General features: G+C 37.8%; 1 protein-coding gene across 1 annotated transcript; it reads right to left on the reverse strand.

Annotated features, from left to right (window-relative positions):
• Positions 1-47: 47 nt before the first annotated feature.
• twf1b (twinfilin actin-binding protein 1b) lies at positions 48-7,733 on the reverse strand. Its single transcript, XM_043237905.1, has 9 exons — positions 7,597-7,733; positions 6,838-6,915; positions 6,071-6,249; positions 4,469-4,564; positions 4,268-4,372; positions 2,700-2,825; positions 2,292-2,442; positions 1,749-1,870; positions 48-1,601 (listed from the first exon to the last, which is right to left on the reverse strand). Exons 1-9 carry the CDS (start codon positions 7,619-7,621, stop codon positions 1,434-1,436), a joined length of 1,050 nt encoding a protein of 349 aa, XP_043093840.1. The 5' UTR covers positions 7,622-7,733; the 3' UTR covers positions 48-1,433.
• Positions 7,734-25,127: the final 17,394 nt, after the last annotated feature.

The raw sequence follows: 25,127 nt of genomic DNA on the forward strand, positions 1-25,127 counted from the left end.
ATCTGTCTGTGCGTGTGTGTGAGAGAAAATACAGAACATGTAGCAAAGAATTTTCAAATCTTTTTATTCTTTTCTTTCCTCTATTCCTCTATCTTATACAATGCATAGAAAAAGACATTTAAGACTTAATGATTCCTTTCCAGACTTCATAATACCCGACATGTTAATAGTGGTTTGCCTGTTGTGATTCAGTAGAGGGATCGTCTCAGAGGTTCTGGCATAGTTCCTTCCCTTTCAAAAGCATCCCGGGTGAGATGCTGAGTGAACTTAACTTCAAGCACTTGTATGTTAGTGCGGTTGCAAATGGCGTGAAATGCAAGCTGGCCGTTGGATGACATGTAAAACATTCAGTCAGGCAGACAGGACGGCCCTAAACCCCTGAAACCATAGACGCTCACTTCAAGATGTTAGACAACAACATCATCTGGACGAACAGCTGTACAGGCTTAGAAAAATAGTATCTCTGCGGGTTTAGTCTTCACTTGAAGAACGTGAAAAATATCTTAAGATGCAGAGCAGCATCACTTCTTCAGATCTGTGTGTTATGACGGATTCTATTATCATATGCCTATTATTAAACAATCTTACATTTAAAAAAAAAAAAAAAAAAGAAGACAAAACCAATTTTTAAGAATTAATACATAATTAAAAAAAACGTATTGGAACATTTTCAGCACAATATTCTTGGCAAATCCTTCATTGAAATCATCCCTACCCTACCGCTACAAGCTTCAGTGGCTGTCAAAATACTGATCTTTTACATAGTTAAGAACATTTTCAACCTAATCGATCGGAAAGTTAATTAATAATGCGTATGGCCTCATAAAACAGATGTGAACCTCTGACCTTCCCGTGGACTGTGTAACTTTCCGGGTTGTTTTCCAAACATAAATCGCGCCTGATCTCCACAGCCATTTTCCTGGATAAATATTAAAGTTACTCCTAAGCTAAAATGGAAAGCTGGAAAGCTACCACGGAAAGTGCAATTTATACCTTGTCTAGAGATCCGTTTATGGGAAACCAGGTCTTTTTTTTTCTTTTTTTTTTCTCAAAAAGGTTTGAAAATCAATATCCGTTTCTGGACGACAAGCACTAAATGGAGAGTCTATTTCAACAGTATTGCACTCTATATCATAATCTTGGCTAATATGCAAGTAAACGGCGTAATAGTGTTAAAACTATTACCAGGGACATCGCAGACGGCAAATGAAGCTTAGTAAAACACATTCTCGTCTACGTTCTTCGATATAGCGTATATCATATTGCGAGCTACAAAATGTAATTTCACAGGCTTAGTGTTTGACTTTGTGCATAGATCAGTCTATAGGGCTGTGGTCTACATGAGTCAAGGTAAAAATGGAAATTCGCTTCGAGGACGGGATTCATTAGACTAAGTGGAATGTGCCACTGTCGGATTCAGAACAGGAAGAGGTTTAATCGTCATCGCCGCCGTCCCCGGGCGCCCGTGTGATTCGCCGGCCCCCCCTCTTCCCGGTTGGCCCCTTGGGTTTGGCAAAAGCTTGCTTGTGCGCATGCTGCTTGGGATGAACCTCTTCGTACAGGAAGTCACCGGTCAGTTCATCACCATTGTCAATTTCCAGCTGAAAGGAAGAAACGTGGTGAAAACTCTGACATTAACATTATTGGTCTGATAACCTTAAAATGACACTTGCTTGCAGGAATTTAACACGAAGGGGTCTGCTGTATTCAGTATTACAGTGAAAACAGTTTTATAGCTCATGTAATACCTTTTTTGCAATTTCAATGCCCAGGTTTTTCTCCACTGTGTCTATGAGAGGATTCTTGCAGCTTGAATACAGCATTCTCTCTTTGATGCTGCATTTATAACCAGGCATAGAGTAGATAAAAACTGTAGACATAAACACAGACACAAAAGGCAATAAACCGGTTTGAAAATGCATTATGTATATTTGTTTTTTTAAGCTTTTGACATACCGGAAAAAAAACATGCCCAACAATACTACCTGTCATTAGTTTTAAATTTTGAACATTTCCACCTTTTTTTTTTAGAAAATATTTTTTATTTAAGAAAAACTGAAATATATAACTGATAACTGAAATATTAAATTTAAATGATTTTTTGTTCATATAGTTCAAAAGTCATAATATATATATATATATATATATATATATATATATATATATATATATATATATATATATATATATATATATATATAAATTATTTATACATTTACACATACAGATTTTTTATATGAGAGATATATTATGATATATTATTTGATAATCATCTGATATGGCACTCTTACCTGTGGACTCAAGGTAGTCTCCTTCATGTGAGTGTTTGTAGAGGAAAAAGTGATACCTAGCAGCGTCATTTGGGATCCTTTTAGGCAAATCTTTCAGCTCCGTAGGAGCCGTGCTGGACAACTTGATGGATTCTTTAGGAAAATCTATTTCCTGTTAAAATAATATAATTAGCGTATTAGAATAATTAGTCAGTTCTACAACATGTATTCCTGTCACATACTGGCGGTTCTGTGGATAAGGGTCAACCCGACCAGTCGGTCTTCTCACAGTAAACATACAGCACCATTATGCATTTCAGGGGTTTTCTTTGAATGCAATATACAGGATGATAATGATGAAAAGGAGGGATAAGATGCTATTGTATAGAGCTGCTGGGAGTGGTGGAGGGGGAAAAAGGCCTGAAGTACCAGTTGAACGTAGTTGATCCTTTTCTCCCTGAACTGCTCCAGAGCCTGAATAGCTTCTCTCTGCATAGGGAACGCCACTCCCTGAAGAGTCTGCTGCTTTGTGTCCACATGGATGTCTGTCTGCAACTGAAAACACAACGTGTATGCACAGACCTGTACTCACTAGAGCAGTCGCAACGGCTGTGTGCAATTCATGTTGTAGCTTATATACAGCAATGATACACTATATGTTGTGATTTGAGGTTTTCTTTAACTAGGTCTACAACCCATGAGAAATTAGCATGTCAAATGATGCAGAACATGCAAAAAAATAAGCAACCCGACTCACCAAAATAAGCTTAAAGCATTTTTACTGCTTCAGTATAATTTATTGTAGCATTATATGTCAAAATAACAAAGCATACACTTTATTTATACAGAATTATTAAGTATTTATTGTTTAATTTATATTATTAAAATAATCAATTAAAACATATTAACACTGTATTATAAAGTATAAATAAATTCTATACAATACAACTCAAATGATCTAATTCTTTTAAAGAAATTAGTAGTTTATTTAGTAAGGGTGCGTGTGTTTTTTTACATTATTAAAAAAAAAAATAAGTGTATAATATTATATATAACTTTACCATACAGTAAATATAAAACATTTACTTTAAATAGTAATAATATAGAACGACATTACTCTTTTCTTTTCCTTTTTTTGTATTTTGGATCAATTAAATTCAACCTTGGTGAGCTGAAGAGACTTCTTTCAAAACATAAAATAAAATTAAAAATAAAATTCTCCCCGACCTCAAACATTTGAATGATACACCTATAATACACTTAAAATGAATGCAAGCACTGAATGAACCTCCTTTCATCCAGGATTGGGACCAGCATTTCATCTACCCATCTACTCAATAAAATCTCTTTTTCAACAAATTAATAAAAATAAAACACCACAAAGCTGCTTTCCCGTCCTCTCATACATGTAGATTAGTGTAGCATTATCTTCCTCCCACAGCTGCTGCTGCTCTGGGGGGAGTTCAGAGAGCCTTTCGATTGGTTCATTTATGCTGTCAGTCGTTTCGAAACAGCCAATGATCCGTCTAAGAGTCGGAGCGTATCCTTTTATGGTACGGTGGGAGGTTTGCAAGCGTTGCCAGCAGCATCCTTTGCAATTGGTTCCAGGAGCTGGTTTAAATGAGAGAGCGCATGGGACCGAGCTTCTCTATTTTTAGTCAGCGTATGTTTGAGGCTAAATATTACATTACATCTATATGTTTTTGCGAAGACTTTATACGCACGGTGATTTTGGAGCTTCCTTTATAGTTTTTACATGCCTGGTGCTTTGTGCGGTTTAGCTCACAATGCAAAAACGGCTTCTCTTCATTTTGTTTTGAGATAATGTGCACAATGTACAGAAAGAGTCTTTTGGTTCGGCTCATGAAGGTACTGCATACAAAAGGCCTGATATGAACTGTTGGACTGATGTGGTTTTCGCCCTATTTTACTAAAACCTCAGCAGAGCCTGACTAAGGTGTACACCCATGCTGTGTTTATGTTGAAGTCAGCATTACCTCATTGAGTTTGATTTGCCTCAGTTCCTCCTCTGCTGCAGTCAAAGGCAGAGGCGCCGCCTGGGAGCTAAGGTACTTTTTATAGCCATTTAGAGAGACATCGTCCTGAGCAGAAAAAGATGCATTAGTGGGGAAACCTATGGCTGTCATTCATGCACGTCAAGTTTTGATTTGAAGAACGGCAGATGATTAAACTCATACTTTCACTGTGCCGAAAATCTCCTCTTTGATGTGGCCACCACCAAACTCCTTCTTCAGAGTGGCCCTCGTAGCAGCATACAACATCTTTTGTCGAACCTGAAAAGAAAGGTTGATTTAAAAAGGTTTGGTGGATGAGGGAAAAAAATAGTGTGTGTGTGTACCTTTTTTTGTTTCGTTTTGTTTTTCTGAGCCTCCCCAAAAATCTCACACCTTTCTAAATTCACCCACTAAAATGTCTTGTCAGGCATATTAACAACAAAAAACTAAAGTACCAACTAGTTGTAATTTTATAAATCTCTTTTACTTTACCTCTATCATAGGTTTTACTCAGTCAGTAAGTCAGCAAGATTTTTTTGCTCATTTAAAAAAACCACAATAACATTTTATATGCCTCATTCTTATATCCTCATTATGTTTTAATATGTATTAGTCAGAATAAGCATGTTGTTTGAATATTTACATAAATGTTGTGTTACACTGAATAACAGTGTAACATTATTTCAACCAGACATTTTATTCTCTAAAAAAATAGTTTGCAACCTTAAAAGTAGGGATTTACTTAAATTTAATGTGCTTTCTATGAACATAAAATCACTTTTGTGAGTGCAATTTTGTGATATAAAAAAATAATTATATATATTTATTTTTGCCTATACAGGTAACACTACTACTAAATAAATAGTTCAACCAAAATAAATATAAAAAATTTCTGTCCATTGTATAATTGGAACAGATTTGGCATTACATTATTTGCTCATCAATGGATCCACTGCAGTGAATGGGTGCCGTCAAAATATAAAATATAAAATAGCTGATAGAAACATCACAATAATCCACAAGTAATGCACATGACTCCAAATGCCTTGATGAATTTGATTCTGCTTTTTGATTCTCATTCTGACGGCACCCATTCACTGCAGAGGATCCACTGTGGAGCAGGAATTCTATCGCAAAGACGAAACAAAGCAAATGTGAATTTTTTGGGGTGAACTACTCTTTTAATACTTGAATCCAAATTGTATTTTTTGTTATAGGAAAGCTCCTGTGTTTGAGCAATTTGAGCTGGTTTTAGATTGATGTGAAAGAGCGACCGATTCGGATGCGATTGGGACTCTAGCCATTTCCCTCAGCTTGCTGAACATTGAGGGAGAAAATTAGAATTGCAAATTTGCAGCACAGAACCACAACTGTCCATTTTCTGTATCAGGTCAACCGTGCTTTTCATAAAATAAAAAAAAAAGTACTGCGAAACTAGATTGATGTCAAACTCTTGCTTGAACGCACAAAGTCTCCATTATATGAGTTTACCTGATACTTCTTCTTCTTTAAAAGATCACATTACGAGGGGATCTCCACTCACTTGAGATACATTTGTTTGTTATAAACACCTAGACGCTCATATCCACGTAGGACAAAAACCTCTTTTGATAGCATATTTTGATATGGCCAGGCTTAACTGGCAACCAGATATTTTTAAAGAGCTTTAAACCAGGGATATATATGGAGCACTTGGATTAAAATGCACTGAGCAGTGCCATCTCATGATGTCCTCTGGCCTCGTACAAGCTGAAAGAAGATGTGACAGCGTGCAAACTAACTGACCGGGGAGTGATCCGGAGACCAGGCCAGAAAGACCCACTCATAACCCTGGTTGTTGGTGGTATCCAGCCTGTAGAGAAGGTATGAGGGCATGTCATCCTCCACGAGAGGGAGAACGCAGCTGTCCCACTCCTGGTCCCACTTCTTGGCAGCCCGTTTACTTCCACCAAGAACTAACTTCTCTGCAGAAACACAACAGAAGAAAGCAAAGCGTGACACGATTCTTTGGTCATACGCTGGCATATGTTTGTTTTGTTTTATTTAGTTTAGTCAAATACAGAACATTATTTAGCCCTTCATAAAGTGTTAGATTTTTTTTTAATAACTGAGAAGGTATTACTTTTTATTCATATTTTGGATGTTTCACTTTTTAAAAGTCAAAGTTTTTTAATAAAAGTCTAAAATTGGTCTTTTTATGCATTTTAATTAATAATGTGCATATATATATATATATATATATATATATATATATATATATATATATATATATATATATATATATATATATATATATATATATATATAATTAATAATTCGCATTCTATATTTTTTATTAATAATTTATTCATAAATAAACTAAAACATTATAAGGTTCCAAATTCAAAACTCTCTCTTTGCAAATTCTGAGTTAAAAACAGAGACAGACAGAGAGAAAGTACAAAAATATTGATAATTGTGCCGTTTTATTCTGAATATTAGTTATCGGCAGCAAGTTTATTTAACAAAAATGAAAAAAACAACAACTATTAAATGAATGTTTGTGCCCTCACCATTCTCAATCACTACTTTGATGAGCCGGTATTCTCCATTCCGGGCCTTCGCAAAGATTTCTTTCACATCCCCGGTGGCTGAGAAGAGAAAGCACAGGACACAATGAGACCATTTGTTCCGACCATCTCTGGACAACGGAATTGAAATTTGGCTGATGAACCAAAGTGAGAAATCTAAAGAGGCATTGTTAGGGACAGTCCGGAGACCGCGGTCCGTTCCTGGGGGACAAAAAAAAAAAAAAGTCTTCGCATATGACCAAGGTGATCTTTAATTAAAACTCCAGCTCGGCCGCGCGGACTCGTACGCTCGTTGTCATGGCAACACAACGCCACTGCAGTAAAAGCTGAATGTAAACAGATGTCTATTGCATAACGCCTAGCAACACCTCTGAATAAAGGTGACACGGTCGTTACAGTTGGACCTTTGAGACCTGCTGCCTCCCTGCCTAATCCCCAACTCCAGTCTCCAAGCGCGCTGATAGTCAAACACCAATCGGAGTTCATTTGCATGACCGTATTAGTGCAACAACAGGCAGAGAGCACACTTGACACAGATTCCCTGTCCGGCTCTGGTTTGTTTACTTGCACGAGCTCGCAATAAAACTCTATAAGGCAATTCAGCCTCAGCGACGACCACAACAGGTTCTTCTGTTTACAAACAAGTGCCAAATCGAGGAGCGTGCATCGCAGCGACGCGACGAACCGCGTCCGGGGTTTTTTGTTTTTGAGTCGACGACGAAAGATCGCGAAGGATTTTACCTTGGATGCCGGTTTGGTGAGACATTCTGGCTCTCTCGCGTCGGCCGGTCGGTTGATGGTAGTAGTGAAAGAACACGGAAGTCGGGGAATGAACTACAGCAATTTGAGATGCCTGTCATGTGACGCCATTACGTGGCCCCGCCCACTGCGGCGTGGTGCGCGTGTGCACGTGTATTCTAGAGATTAAAAAAAGCTATGTAGGCTAAATAAATCTATTACAGAAGTTAAATTTGAATCCCAAATTGAGGATTTCCTGAAAAAGAAAACAGACTAACGTTATATTTCCTTTAGCCTATTAATTTAGTGATACTGTACTGAGGGTTTGGGGGCATAGCTACCTAGAAAAGTAAAGTACATTTTTTTTATTGTGTTTTTTACGGTATATAACAGTCACATTTTTATTAAATACTCTAATAACCTTAAATTAAAATGATCACAACCGCCAGGGGTTTTCGAACAAGGGGGGCGAATGGAGCTTTAGGCTATTGTTTATTTAAAATGTTTAAAATAATAATAATAATAAAAAAAAAAAAAAAAAAATATATATATATATATATATATATATATATATATATATATATATAATAAATAAAATAATAAAGAAAAATAATAATATAGTGTACAGTACAATACTATGATTTAAATAAACAATAGATTAAAACAATTTATATTATTATAGCTATATCTGTTATAGCTTAATAGAATTGAAATACTTTCGAAATGATGTTTCAGTCATAAATGCGATCTAAATACCAGCATTGCCTGTAGATGATCATAATTTGAGGTCTGTGGCGTCTAAGTGATTGAAAACCTGTGCACGATGCAGTTCGTGCTGCGAGAAGCAGGGCACTCGGCATATGGCAGCGCGTGCACACGGGACAGGTCTTGGAAGCGGTGGAATTTCTCAAATGCAGGGTGGGGTTGCGAACATCCCACAGACATACTGTATAAATATACTGCCAGACTATAGTGTTGATTCAGTTGCTGTGTTAAACGAACCACAGCCTCGGCGGAGAGGAGTGGCACTAGAGCAATGCTGAAAGCAGACTAAATCTTCCTTGTGAATTAGAGCTTACTGGGCCACACACCCCACTGCCAAAGGCCTTAATCAAGGTCCTGTGCGTAATAACATACTCTATTTAAAGAAGACATTTGTATTGTTACTGAAACTTGGCTGCCGGTTAATTGCTAAAAATCATACGCACCTCAACTCAACCCGGACTTAATTTACCACATCTACCTTATTGAGTATCACTCAATTGACTATCAAAGTGCAGTAAATATTATGGTGATATTATTGCAATATCTGATTCACGCTACAGTCATTGTGATTCGAGGAGCCCCTGTTCGTCTGGTTATGAGAAGCACACAAAGGACAACAGCTCACAGCCGTGAAATGCAGAGTACCTGGTTTTTCACGACGACTCGCATTCAACATGTCCTTGGGGATCATTTGCAATTGTAGCAAACTAGGACACTACAATATGACTAATAAACTTAGACGCTCAAGCATTTAAATGCACATGAATCATAAGCTATTTCTGGATTACGCAGTATACAGTATGCATTTTTTTTTTCAGTGCACGCAATAAAGCCCTTCTATATTTGCCAAAAAAGTGGAGAGGAGGCCTACAAAAAAAATTATATTCTATAATGCAGTGAATTCATTTGTGCATAATAAACAAGTAACATTAGATTCATTATTTAACCAAAAGTTAAGAAATGAAAACCGGTTTAGTTTAATTGACCAAATTATAACTGCATGCTATTCAAATGCGGTGCGACGAGGTTGTGTGTAGTGCACAGCTTTTCTGAAACATTAATTACGTAGTAATGTCTATGGTTTCCTTTTTAAAAATATACACTCGCTAGGGCGGCACCTTTTCAAAAGGTAGCTAATTAACCCCCAAGGTGCATATTAGGACCTTAAAGGTACATATTAGTAGCTTGAGCTAAAATCTATAGGCCTACATAAATGTTAGCCTATACCTTCTGATGCTTTTGTACCTTAGACCCCCACAGTTTAGGCTATACACCCTGAAAATGAAACAATACAAGCCATTAAAAAACGTGTAATGGTTTTACTGGTTATATTGGGACTCGTATTGGTTTTAGCCTAATGGAAACTATAATGGACCTGTGGGTTTCTACTGGTTTCTACCTCGGTGGCAATAAATCTTAATGGATTCTGTCCCAAAACATACCACAGGAAACCATTTGAATGATTTTAATGGTTTTACAGCACTTGTAGTGGAAACCATTAGAATTTTCTGTGATGTTTTATTATTATTTTTTCAACAAGAGGTGAATATGCATTCTGTTTGAAACATTGGCGATAGACTGTAATCAGGTCAGAAACCATACTGAACTGAACACAAATCAAAACGAAGCTTGTAAGGCGTTCACATTACGCCTCACAACTTTCGAAGGTGTTTAACGGTTTATTAGTCTATGCTGAAGGTATTTTAAGAAAGATGCTTCGCCAGTACGTTGCCAAACAAGAGTACAATCCACTGAAGGCTTTTCTTTCTGGGCCTCGTTTACCTCAGTGTCAAAAAATATGGCGCCACCCTGACTAAGGTCTGCTGGTTTAACCACTAGGTGGCGCAATTGTTCCATCTATTTTAGCAGCTCCTCGCTTTAATTTTTTATTTAACAAGTTTAGACTAAATATGACACATAAATCCAGCAAAGCAGTTGCAGATTAGTATTCGCTTTCTCCAGATGCTGTCGTTTTATAAACCTGACGGAGGGGGTGACTCTTCATTGCTCTTTAAACCCATCTCCGACACACAGCAGTGACACAAAACAAAGAGAAAAAATGAATTTAAATGCACAGGACAAAGTTAACAAGCTGTCACGGGACACATACTCGGTCAGGAAGGTTCTCATGCAAGTACACACATATATATATATATATATATATATATATATATATATATATATATATATATATATATATATATATAAAATCTCCAATACACACAATAGGCTCAATATTGTTTGGCCTTCCTGTAATGGGAAAATAAATAGACCTATCCAAAGCTGCCATCAGGTGTTTGTCCAGAACTGAAAGGCCATATCAAGATACATATAGAGGCCATAACTCAAGCTGTCTCATTTGTTTGAGAGTGTGTGTGTGTGTGTGTGTGTGTGTGTGGCGACACCGCAGACTGAGAAAGAGAATAAAAATGTGTAGGCTTATGTTTTTGTTGGTGTGCGTAGGAGGAAGATAGAGAAAGGTGGAGAACAGAATAGATGGAGTCTGAAAAGATAATTCTGCTCGTGATATTAATGTATAAAAATTATGCATATGCTTATAAAATCACCTGCCGTAATGATGCATATTGCATGCCCACTCTTAGCTTAATATGAGCTGTAATGGATCCAACCGTTAGCTCCTTTTCAAATGTCATTACTGGAAAACATGACCGCAGGAAAATCCCACCATTCATCCTCTTAAGCAAACAAAAACCAAATTACACCCCGAAGAAGGTGTTATACCTGTGTTTGAAAGATCTGCAGGAACATTTACATGCATTAGTCATAAAAAAGGATGAATGCTTTCTCGTTTTATCGCTGCTGAAAGCGCGCTTGCCTTCATCCGTCGGCGGGCTCCGGGTTTAGTGGCTTTGGCACAGCCCGGCTGCTTTATAGCTCATATCCAGATGGACATCACTAACTTTTGGTGCTTAAAATTTCATGACCTTCAGCGGCAGAGTAAGAGATTTACGGTCGGCACATGACATCCAGTTCTACATTTATAAAGGAGAAAGCCACTTGAATTTATAATCAGCGGGAATGCGTTTCATTTCACAATGTGACTCGAAACATTTTGTGGAGGGACCAACCGAGGCAATTATTGTCTCTCTCTCTAAGACATGTTGATCTGTCAAACTGTGTGTTTACATGAGGTGGAATGACTGTGCTCCTCGATTATCAAATAATTTCCCAGTTGTGACTTTTGTACAGCTTTTTTCTTTGCTCCTTTCGACCATGAATCATGCAGGAAACACAATTTTTCATAATTTATAAGCTTTCCCCAAAGCCATGGGATTTCAAACATCGCCGCACCGAGGCAGTTCTTTTCGGGAATGAGTTCAATTATCGAGAAGCAAGCCTCCATACATCTTTTGATGCATTATGGGAAACCAGACAGGCTAGCAGATATAACAAGTTATAAACATTTGTTTGTTTCTTACATTTCCATTGTTCAAATGAAACGTGAAGAACGCGAACATTCAGATGTTTTCACAAATACAAAAGAACTTGTGTCTTGGCTATTGGAATATTTTGGAAATAGTATTCGCAGAACATTCTTAGCTAAAACGTTTCTAAGGTCATTCAGTTAAAGAGTGCATAAAACACAGCTTCAGCCAATCTCATGTTCATCTAAAGAACCTGGAGAGGAGCATTGCATTCTTCACATCTTAGAAAAGTATTATCAGATTTATAAAAGGCAGATACAGCTTTAAGCTTAAACAGTCAAGCTTATAGATGAAAAACTCAAAAACTTATAGGAACCCTTAAGGAGTGAATTTGGCACAGAAATACTTGTCTTTTAAAAATTTGGCCATGTTTAGCGTGAGAATTCAAACGGTGCAAATAATTGCATAAATGCATAAAATAGCAATTAGTCCTCATTAAGTTCTTCGCTGCTTTCAATGTTTGAGGTACACTAAAGACAGTTCTTCACAACTTTTAAATAACTTAACTGGAAAAGTAGAAGAACGTTTTAGCTAAGCTTATCAATACAGGCTACTGTATATATTGGGTGAATGGTGGCTCCGTTCAAGACTACTGAATATTTCCAGTTTAACAAACAGATCATTTGAAAACAGCTTCATTGTAATAAACAGGAACGCAACAGTTAAGTCTGATGCATCTCCTTTTCTTAATGGACAATAATTTGACCTTTAAATATAAATCGTAAGACATTACTATTTATTTTGAATTGAAACATTATAGATATGTAAAACAATAGTCAAACCGCCTTTAATGTTACTCTAGCCCCTATTATGTGTAAGAAAATATTCCTGTTTTGGTTTTGGGAGTCCATGCATACAGGGTCAAAAAAGCTTTTAACTCTCCAGGCGGGTGGGCAGGTGGTACACCATAGATCCATGTTCATTCTTCTTGGGATTCGTTTTAAAAACGACTCGTTTCAATGACTCAGAGTCGGCTCTTTCTTCGAGAGACAGTGACTTTATTCACGGTGCACCTTCATTCCTTTAGAGCTGTTAGAAAAACCCACTTTCTTTGAAACTCAAAAGCCGCACATCATATTGGATCCGATTTGCGATAAACATGAAAATACTTGGCATGACCCCTGTAATCCCCTTCTACTCCTGTCGTTATTGGAAAACATTGTGAAACGAGCTACAAAACAAGCAACCAAAAGGCCCGGTTTTGCTCCAAATGATATTTTGTGGCATTCTCTCCAAGCTAACTTAATGGCTCTCCAAATTTGCTCTGCACGAAACACGAGGCTGCCCTTGGGATGCGCAACTGGCTTCCACCGTTTCACATAACTGACTTATCAATGAATCAAGATATGATGGGTGACACGGCAGCGCCCCAGCGCTACACTCTCTATTTTATTAAACTCATATTTTATAGTTGTACCATCGCTAGCCAACAACTCATGATGTGCGTACATTAGGAGCGACTCTGGAGGACAGCAGAATGTATTCCTCTTCATGTTTTTTGGGGGGGCAGGGTACATGCTTTTGTAATCACCCCATCCATTACTCAGGTCATGAAAGGTGGCGGAGACATCAGTCACGGGATGGGGGAGGGACATCCTCTGGACCAGGAAGAGAGAGAGATCTCTTTGACATGCTGCAGTTATCTTGTCATTTAATCCCACTTATTGTAGCAATAGCAAATTAATCTTTTCGGGCTGGGTGAAACAAATGAAGAGAGAAAGCACACAGATGAACATCTTTCTCTGTGTTTTTGTATAGCCCATCCCAAAGCTTTTGTTCATTGTTCTCTGGCTGCAGAGTTGGGCGTGGCTTGAAGACCTGAAATTAGATGGCTCCGTCCAGCTTTGACAGCACCTTCCATTAACAAATATCTCACCTGTTATTTCCCTCTTTCTTTCAGCTGAATAAACAGCATTTTCTCTCTGTCATTTTCTGTATACGTGATGTTTTGAGAGCAACAGAACCCAGTGAGGATCAGTTGTCGCGTATCATAATAATTCAGTGGTTCTCATGACTTTTAAGCACATCACATGAATGAATGGATTATTATTATTGCAGTAGGAGTGATATCATTATGCACTAACTTTTAAAACAAAGCCTGAAAATAAATTTGTTTTTGGTTGTTGTCAAAAGAATGTGTTCCCAAGCATTATGGCAAAAAATAGCAAAAAAAATAAATAAATTAAAACTTGTAAAATTAAGACCGACCACATTAATATTAAAAAGTATTATATTCTACAATGTGTGTGTGTGTGATATTTAGTAATCGTTCAGTAATAATTTTTAATTGTTATTTTATTATTATTTAAAATCACACGTAAACTACATAAATGCATATAATAATAATAATAATAATAATAATAATTGTAAATAATGTATGTATTTGTACTGTATGGATGTCAATTGATTTCCAACATAAAATATTAGTATTAATAATGCTGCTGATATTAATATTCGTAGTATTAAAACACATACACTGTTTTTGTTGAAATACAGTTTCCAAAAGGTGCTTTTTATAGCAATGCAATATAAGAACCAGATTCAGTTTCCTAAAGAACCTTTCGGTAAACGCTTCTTAAAAGAACCATTATTTTTTTCTTAGAGTGCAGAACATTTTAAAAACCCAAAGAACTTTTTTTCTCTGTAAATAATCTTTTGTAGAACATAAAGATTCTTTGCGGAACCACTGACGCCAATAAAGAACCATGTTTGAGCAACACCGCATTACTCAACATCACAATAAAAGGTCAGAAACTGACGAGGAATCATCCTTGTACCTAATTAGACTGAACCTATGTTAGGGTCTCATTATCATGGCATATTTTCCCCTTACAGCTGATTTCCTGATCTAAAGTCCTATAGAGGGGTTTCCTCTGTTATGAGCAGCAGATGGCTGTGCTGTTAATACTAATGAACTGGCGTAATTGTACAGAAATGTATTTGACCGTGAAAATTCCAGTCAAACCCCTGAAAATGCTTCTCTCAGCATGAATAACTCTCGCAGATTCAATTAGCATCACCTCAGTTTACACACTACCATTTATCAAGCACTGCTAGAGCACAGTGTGTGTGTGTGTGTGTGTGTGTGTTGGGGAGTGCTGCAGAGGGATTTATTTAGAATGATCTATTGTGAGAGGGATTTTGAGGCGGTAAATGTCTTACACTGAGAGGGCCATTAGAAACGCCTGCTTAGCCGGATTACAGCATGCAGCTACTTCACTTCTCCATTCCTCTCCTCCCTTTCATTGTCTTTCATTCTCCATCCTTCCTGCTGTTGACCCCATTCACAGTTTCAGCAAATTCACAGCGAATGGCGATCAACCTTGTTGCTATTTATGCTAATATTACCCTTAATGTATACCCTACAGTATACATAATTCACAAAGGCTTTATATATACATTGAGTCTAAGGGACTTTTTATTGTCCACCAGGCTAAATGTGATTTGAGGGATTATTTACATCCACTACACAACTGTGTGAGTCGAGTTTTGCTATTTAGTCCTCTGATGCATATAATATTATTATAGCATTAAAAAAAATACCACAACAAATTTATATGAGTGTATTTTATTGAAGGCATAGCACATCCTAAAATGCAAATGACCTCATGTTTTTAACCTGCATATGACTTTGTTTATTTTCTGTGAAACACAAAAGAAGATTTGAATGTTGGTAACCAAATGTTTTGGAGCCATGGACAAAGATACTATGGAAGTCAATGGGACCCAAAACACACTTCAGTATATCAGGTTTGAAGAAATCAATCAATCAATCTATCAATCTATCTATCTATCTATCTATCTATCTGCTTGCTTTTTCAAATTTTGAATTACAGTCTATGTTTTCAGTACTATTTTGTTTATTTTTCAGTGGCACGTATCAGACACAGTTCTTTCAAGCAGCATATTAAACATATGGCCACGATTCTTGCATTTCAGCCAACGTAGAGGATCCTACACTTCCGCTCACGCTCATCCAATCGGCTCAGCCCTTTGCTGATCTGCGCAGAAGGCCCATTGCGTATTCAAACCCTGGCCCTCACACACAATCTGGCCGGAAACGGTGGTCTAATGAAGAGCCCAGGGGGTCTGGCTATCAGAGTGATGCATGGCATCATGTGAACGGACACCTTTTCATGCTGCTGCAGCGGGTAGGAGAGCAGCCCACTGAAAAACGATTAGAGGGCTGGGAACGTGACCCCCACAGCTTGCTAATGACATTTCTACAAGCTAGTCCAGAGCTGTGCGCTAGATTGCTGAGGGGAATATTAAGATTTTGCATCTCTCAGGAATGATGCAAAGAGGAGCTGTTTAATGGATGAAGATGATTGCTGTTCATGACCGCTTGATGCTCTTCAGTCGGAGCTGCTGGGATACACCGAGCGGGGATTTGGACATGAATGAATGTAATCTGCAGATAAAATAAATAAATAAAATATAAGTATTTTTCCTTGTGCTACAAATAATTGCTTTTCAATTCATTTTTCCTTTTTTCCACCAGTATTAAATTAGTGTTTTTGCCCCGCGCTGCCCGCAGTTTCTTAACCAGCATCTCTGCAATAAAAAGTACATGAATATGTTTAATAAATAAATAAGGCGCTTGAGAAGTAAAAACAATATTACAGGACATGGTTATGGAGAATATACCTTGCAGGAGACGTAATTTTCTTAAAACGTTGGCGATGCTATATGCTATATTTTTTGCACGCATATAAAATATTACACATTATGTAAATATTAGCACAGAGAAAAATAAACCTAAATGATATCATCTGAAAACAAGTCTTCAGCATAGATTACCGTTTTGACACCTTTACCGTAAAGCAATATAAAAAACGCGAGGAATTAAGATAATGTTAAACAGATGCACGTGAGATTTGCATATTTCGCAAATAACCTTTGGCTTTGTCACAAAATCAATATCGGTAACGGAACATGCGAGGCTCTCGAGAGGAAATATGACCTTATTTGGGATTTGTCCTTTTGGACAAGGTACGCTTTAAGCCTGAGGGGGTTTGGTGATTGGAGAACGCTGGAGCAGACAGTAATTTAATGACGAATGGTTGCGAGGGCTGCCATGCTGTTCATGGCCTCTCAGTGGAGAGCGGATGGCTGAATCTGCTAGTCTCTCATTGCTTTAGTATGATAATGATGCCTTATGGGGGTCCAGAGGTGCAGCTGCTGAATCCAGAACACCTGAGTCCATTCGGTCACTTAAAAGTGAGCCACGCCAACAGTTTTGAAACACAAAGGAATCGCGGATCCCTAAATTAACATTCATCGCTAAAGGCAAACTCGAGCACAGACAGCTTCCGTTGCATCAAATATAAAATCTCAAACCACAGTGAAACAACTCGCCGGGAAACGTCAGACTTTTAACATTTCTCTTCTTGAGCAAAATCCGTTTGAAAAAGTAAGACTCCTTAATCTCGCATCTTTTCGTCTGCGCCAGGCGACCGCGGGGGTCTCTCTCCAGGTGTGTGCTGCCGAACAGATGCGCACCACAGGTGGGCCGAATGCATTTTTTTGTATATATTCATGAGTGCGCCAATGCGACTGTGCGAATGTGGGTCGGTCTGATGGAAAGGCGAGAGCCCAGCAGGGGCGGCCAGTTTGTTTTTCGCAAATGCCGCCACCCTCACAAACTCATAATTAGCACTAGCGAGCTAAAACGGCTAATGAGTCTCTGAGGGAGTTCAAAGATGAACCCGCAGTGGCTGGAGGAGACTCGGGTTTGATGGCCACGCTGGCTCCGACAGGTGTCCCGCATTTTGCCCGTTTCAAATGTTAGCACGCATGAATAAAGCATGCAAAAGGAACAAATGAAACATGACCGAGCTAATGGTTTTCAATCTTAAATCAGCACGTAAGAGCAAATGTGAGCCCTGTCTCAGCTTAAGCTAGTTTTTACAGCTTATTTCTTTTTATTTATTAGATTATTTTATTTAATTTTTATATTTCTATAGTTTATATTTCTGATTTTACTTTATTATTTTATTGTATTATTTAAATATTTCAATTAAGTATTCTAAAGTGAAATAGTAATATAAAAAGTGTTGTAAATAAAAATTTAGCAGATGAAACCGGAACCAATGAAAAATGTAATTAAATATAGCGATTATTTTATTCTCTTTTTTACATTTTATTTTAAATACAAAATACTCACTTTATTTTATGTGTATAAAATATACATTTATTTAATATTTAATTGTTATGTTATATATTTGATATTATTTAATATATTCTTTATTATGTGTAAATAAATTAAATACAAAAATTAAGAAATATAATTTTTTTCACATAATAAAGAAAATATTTAAATATTTATATTAAATATTGAAATAAAATTAAATTAAATCTAAAATCCCCTAGACACTGTTTTTGGTCACTTCACATCTCAGACTTCTTTTTGTCCAGAATAACACAAGACTGTCAAAAATCTGTTATGTGAGACAAGGTGATGCCCGAGTCTGTCTAACACAATTAAGTTTCCCATAAGACCCCAGGGTCATTTAAATTGTAGGAATAAGGCTAAACAAACATGTCCTCCATAGTTTTGCGACACAAATCCATTTGGACCAGCTCTAAAAAGTGATTTAAATGGATTTCCGGATACACACCCTAACACTGAACTGCAATCCTGCACTCCAGAGATAACACAAAGGTGGCCTCCTCTCGGTGGTTCAGGACACGAGAGCTTCCAGGGCTACTGTGGGTTTGACGGACGATGGGGATCTTCAGGTCTAATGAGCTGTGTAGGAAGCAAGTGGAGAGGAGAATATTTCCTGCAGCGAGTCAGCCGAAAACGATTTAACAAAAGGAAATATGCAGGAGGTCCAGCAGCGAGGGGCTTTTCATTTTCTCCCCTCTCTCTTTCTGCCTTCCTCTCTCAATTTCCTGCCTCAATTTGCGATGGCGAGTGAGGAGAGGAGGTATAGAGAATTGTTTCAATCCGGGAGGAACAAGCCGAGCAGGCCCGGCGAGAGGCTCGTGATATATGTGTGGGCTGAAGTTAGCTCACAATGTTTTGACATTTTTGATATGGAGTGAAATAACAAAGCGTTGAGAATCAGACAGGAGCGAATTTTGTACCCAGAGTCATCATTTAGTTCTCGTTACGGCTGATACTGAGTGAACGCTATTGCTTCTGTGTTTGAGGGGAATGACGTGGACGATATTTTGCAGTATTCAGTGGCGGTTTGCACATTACCTACACCTACACGGGTCCAGCGAACTAGACGTAAATGATCTCGCTGAACCCGAGCGGTAAATACATGTTGTATGTATATGTACGGAGGCAATATGTGGGCAAGAGAGCGACGGGCAGAGATGAGTCAGTGCAAAAGGAGTTCGAATAAATTGCTATTTGAAGTAACTCTGAAGTCGTGTTTCTTTGCGCTTTGTGTTTTTAAAAGAAACTCACCGCACATCAAAAGCAGTTAAAATAAGGTTAATAGGCAGGCCGCTGAAATCCAGATTTAAACAGATGTGAGATTAAATGTCATGTTTGACTGAAAATGAAAAATATTTAGCAATGACTGATGTTGCAAATGCATATTAAATTACAATAGCTAAGCATTTGTGCAATTGTTATTTTATCTTTATTACCGTGTTTTATCTTCATATTCCATGTTTGTGCTATTTCACAATTAACATCAATAAAAATTTGTATGAAGTTCTCAAAAAAAAAAAAAAAAAAATATATATATATTTAGCTCTACACTGCACCGGACGCAGACTGTGAATCACCCCCCAGACCTTCCACCTTAAACACTGGATCCAGACCCAAATTCTACCAGACACATGCACTTATCAACTGTGTTACAGTCTCTAGAGCTTGGGCTCTCCATCCATTGACTCACAAGATGGTCCAGTCGAGATTCACTCAAGGGAAAGCAACTGACCTAGATTCACTGGTCATATCACCGAGACAGAGCAGAGACTCTCTCAGTGTGGCCCACATACAAAGGAAAACAAGCCCACCTAATAATCAATGATACATGCGGACTGCAATACAGGCTTGAACAAAGGACTGAATGGTGTAGATTTTACTAATTAGCTGATATAAAACAGACAAAACAATAAGGTAATACTTTATTTCACTTTTGACTGGTCGCTTATTAGCATGCATATTACTTCCATATACTGGCCATTTATTACCCCGGACTCTTAAAACACGTCAATGCCTTTGTTTTGTCTTAAGCACACCAGTAACGTTTTTTAAGCATGTTTAAAAAATTAGTTAAACGTACTAATTGAACTTTGGCATACTCCTGGCTTAGGCTAAGCCCCGTCTATGAAATCGGACATAAAGCACATATCAATGCCTCATTCTGCATGACCATATTTTAGATCCAGTTCAATCCTATACCTAAACATTTTACAATTTACTATTAATAAAGCAGCAAATTAGCAGTTTATTGAGGAAAATCTCTGAACACGTGTTCCCTGTTCTGAAGAGCAAGCAATAATTTATATTGTGGGGTCTTTATTAAAGCATTACATATTTAAAAACACCAAGATCAAGACTCTGGATCAGTTTTCAGTTTCAATTTTAGACAGTAGGCTGAGGAATCTGGATTACTTTGAACAATCTCACTATTAACAAAGCATTAACGATAAACTCTTAAGTTTTAAGTCAGTGAGGTAGCTGTTGAGTTGAGTATTGGTTAGAATTAGGGAACTGGTCCACTATACTAAAGTGTTACTGAAGTGGTTCACCCAAAAAGGAAGTAATCGTATATAAATCTATTAACTTTCTCCAAAATGATACGCATAAATAAAAAACACACACATCAGAGATGCAATATAAACAAACAAGCTTGCATTCCAGAGCGGCATTTAAATAAATCTCATCAATTTTAATTCCATAAAATGACTACAGCGATGATGGATCAGTTTTGTTTGGACAAACAGTTATTACATAACACGCATGGATGACGTTCAAACAGACTGTGCGAGGGGGACTGAATCCTTCACACACACACACACACACACACACACACACAGTGAGAGACTGTGACGGCAGTCACACTTAGCCATGCTGATTGGCACTCATTCACTCATTCACACGTCCACTCTCTGACACTTTCTCCCACTCATTTTCCTTTTTTCTCCTCCTGGTACCCTTCTCTCTTTTCTCTCAAGCAGCGTCTTCCGTTGTCAGTCATGCGAAGATCTGTCCTTGTGTTCACCAAGCAATTTAGGTTAAACGGGGTTGTTTTGGACCACAGAGGATCGATTTATGCTCTGTGTAGCCATCTGTCCGTCAGTGAAAACACGGATAGGTGGATCTGATTCTAAGACGGCTCCCAGACATAAGCTAATTAATATTACATTAACATCCTAATGGATGCTAGGACTGTACTACATCTGATCTTATTCCTTTATACTGATTTAGATAGATACGATTTTAGTAGTAATTATCATTCATTGCTACATCTTCTGAAAGTTATCTTAAAAATTGCTGAACAGGGACAGCAAATACTTTCCAGACTGAATGGAGCTCAGTGAGGAAGAAATTGGTTCTTAATGAGTTTAATGTTTTTTGGTTTCAAATAAATCTGTGAAGTGTATTTTTCTTAAGGAATTTTAAATATTATAACTGGAAAGTAAGGAAAGTAGTTTTTTTAAAGCAATAATTCACACAAAAATTAATATTTGGTGCCAATGTGCTCACTTTCGAGGCATAAAAAATTAACACGAGCTTGTTTCTTCATCTGAACAGGTTTCAGGAAATTTTGCATTGCATCACCAATTAATCTTTTGTAGTCAATGGGTGCCGTCAGAATGAGAGTCTAAACAGAGTCTAAACGAATACCTTGTGAAGTGAAAAGCTTCATGTTCGGGCTCTCATTCTGACGGCACCCATTCACTGCAAAGCATCCACTGGTAAGTAAGCGATGAAATGCTAAATTTTCCAAATCTGTTCAGATCAAGAAACAAACTCATCTACATCTTAGACAGCCTGAGAGTGTATAAGTGTTCTTTTTTAGCTGAACTCTTTTATTAAAGTAATATGTTGCATAACAAGCAGTCAAAACAATATTTTAAAGCGGTGCCGAAGCGTTCACACCACAAGAACAATGTTTCAGAGCCCATTTACACCCGCAGTCTTAATGCCACACACGCAATGCGTCTAAGAAAAAGCTCCGTCAGAAGTGCTCTGAATGTTCAACCGCACAATAGAAAGCAACAAGCCATCCATAGACGAGAAATAAAGAAGAATACGAGCCGGAGAAAAGAATGACAGGAGCGCACGAGATATTTTAAGGTCGGGGAAGTAGCTGGATGGAACTTGAAGGGGAGGAGGAAGAAAAGAAAAAAAACGAGTTTGTGATAAAGGAAGGAGAATGGAGAGATGGGCTGGGAGGATAATGATGAGACTGAGTTTGAAAGTGCTCCGACGGTGTCCTTTAAAACACCCTTTCTGCTTCCTTCAACAGAAAGAGAGAGAGAGAGAGAGAGAGAGAGAGAGCGAGCAGCCATCTGTCAAGACCTTACACTGCAGACTTGCAGCTATCTGATAGCCGGCAGACAGCTCAGTGTAACACCTGCATTAGCATTCAGCGGGTGGAGAGAGACTGCATGTAAGGGCAGGACAGAGTGCTGAATCCTGCTGATATTACAAGAAGGCTTTTTAAGCACAAATTATTCAAAAGTAGCCTTTTTGTGAGGAAATTCACTTTCCCCGCGCACACGCACACGCACTCAGGCTTCATTTTGTCCTTGGGGGAAATAAACATTTGGTGCAGAATCGTCTTTGTTCTCGGGGTTTATTGACATTTCAAACAGATGAAAAATGCAGGGCTGCGTTAATGGCTCAGCGTTTCCTTGCCGCTCAAGCAGGTTTATTTATTTATTTATTTATTTAAGAAGGTTATTTATGAATATAGGTTACAGAGAACACAAGACTTGGCTGACCTGACTTTTTTAAAATTACCACAAATAAAGCCAAAAAAACACAGATACTATAGTTGGTATTGCCACAAAGTAGCCTTTTTTTTGCTAGACTAAGCACAGTTAAACTGTGATATTTGCAGTAAAACTTCGGTATGGTATACACCATAAAACATGGCTGTGACACCTTTTATTATGATAAAAAAAAAAAACACTTTTTACATTGAATTACCATCTAAGCTGGAGTTTAAAGACACCAAAGGATTAGTTCACCCAAAAATAAACATTTTCACACGCTTCAATCATAACGCTTACGAAGCCACGAGAAAACTTTTTAAATGCAAAGAAAACACACAGATATGTTTTCTACGTAGGTTACGCTTTGACTTGAACATAAACAACATATGCGCATCTGCAGTAGCTACATTTTTGGGTGAACTGTCCCTTTAACAGTTGTTTTCAAAGAGTCGTTTTTAACGCACTTTTTGATTAGCATTAGCTCTATGCTCAAGCTGAATGATTTGGTCACTTTACGTTAAATTTCCGTCAACGTTTCAGTTTTAAGCCGGCAAATCATACATTTTTGCGCGTATGATAAAACAGCTCCCTTTCAATCCCATGCGACTGTGATATGGTTTTAAAATATTATTACTCCGAAACCTCCTTTTCTTGATTAGTGTCTCGTCCCCGGAGTCCTCAGCTTCCAAGGCCGACTGACAGATTATTCATATGACACAGCCTTGGCAGTCATTAATATCTGTAATATGACAGCGTCTTTCTACGAACTGTCAGTAATAGTTAATGTCCTACTTTTTTAAGCATGACAAATACTGCATAAAATAAATCAATGTGCGGCTCAGCGCCAAGAAGAAACCGGAATAACTACACTTCAAAAGAGGTTTGTTTTCAGCTACAAGACACAGACCCTGTCTCTTAACGGCAGGATAATCCAACAAAAACATATCCAGTATATCCAAAAAAAGTCAGAGCGGCATTTATTAGAACAAAAACATTGTAAAATATTACTATTATGTTTTTTTTTATTATTATTATGTTTTAAAATGTAATTCATTCCTCGGATGGCAAAGCTTCATCATGCGATCCTTCAGAAATCATTCTATTATTAGTTCAATAAACATTTTATCATTATACTATACATGTTTTATCTCTTTCCTAGAACAATACGTAACTATGCCAGCATAATAGCTACTGATAACAAAAGCTCTGTTTCTAAGAAGCATATAGAGTACATCAGTATCATGGGAAATGATGCCAACCGGGTCGAGAGGTGATGATAATAATTAAGCCTTATAAATATCCATAATCGGGAGTGAAACTATTCAGGTTTACATCTGTTGGGGGTGTGTTAGAATCTCACCCACTACATCATCTCCCATTATGGTCCTGTAATTGGAAACTATCCTTTTCTACGGAACACAAAACTATAAATGATGAAGCCTATTAAGCCTAAATTATTCAAGCCATAAATTGAAAATAAATCTCTTTTGCAAAGCATACGAAAAGAGACTTGTAGCGGGAATAAAAAAAAAAAAAAAGGGATTTATTTCTTAGCGACAAGGACTGCTTTTAAACTCCGCATTAAGTCCCTCGAGTGTATCGCCGGGCTTTATTAGAGAGAAATAATAAAATAAAAAGCGGCGGCTCAAAATATTCATGCTATTCAAGAGCGTTCATTACTGCACGAACGCGCTCGATGGCACAGACTTCAAAGGAAAAGCCCTGGCCGTAGATCTGCTGAACCTTCAGCGCGGCACAACCAACCCCCCCTTTCTGCCATACTTCAGTATTCATGCTTTTCAGTGCTTAGGTGGTTTTATGTCAGAGCAAAATCATATCAAAGTAGAGGTTCTCGAGCGTCCAAATGATTCATCTGACTTCAGATTGGCTCGAAATGACTTTAAACTGCAGGCGCAGTGCTGCTGGTAACAGTGTTACTATTAAAGCGTCCGTAAATAAGATGCAAAAAAGGGAAAGTTCACTTTCCATTGGGTGGAATTAGATCGTTCGAGCCACTTCTGCGGGTCTATAAAAGGACTAGGGCCGAGAAAATGGATCTGGCTACAGATCTTCTTAATTTCAATTGAGTGAAGTGAGCTGAAAAGGTGGGATTGAAGGAAGGAGGGGGAAAGCAAGGGAGAGTGGAAGAGAGCGAGACGGAGATTTCGTACCGTGACTTCCTTCATTCAGTGAAGATCAAAGGTAACATGATTCCTTTTCTTCTGACGGATCAGAGGTTTTTAATGCGTCTGCTCCTCTCTAAAGCGCCGTCTTGCTGAACTGGATACGACTGGTCGGAGCATCACACCCTTCGCTAACCTCTGTGAACGTTTCCTCCTGTCAGAAGCAGGTCACGTATCAGGAAATGCGCAAAATCGCATATTTGGGAGCGTTAGCCTAACTCCC

The sequence above is a fragment of the Puntigrus tetrazona genome, chromosome 4 (genome assembly GCF_018831695.1).
Source record: "Puntigrus tetrazona isolate hp1 chromosome 4, ASM1883169v1, whole genome shotgun sequence".
NCBI lineage: Eukaryota > Metazoa > Chordata > Actinopteri > Cypriniformes > Cyprinidae > Puntigrus > Puntigrus tetrazona.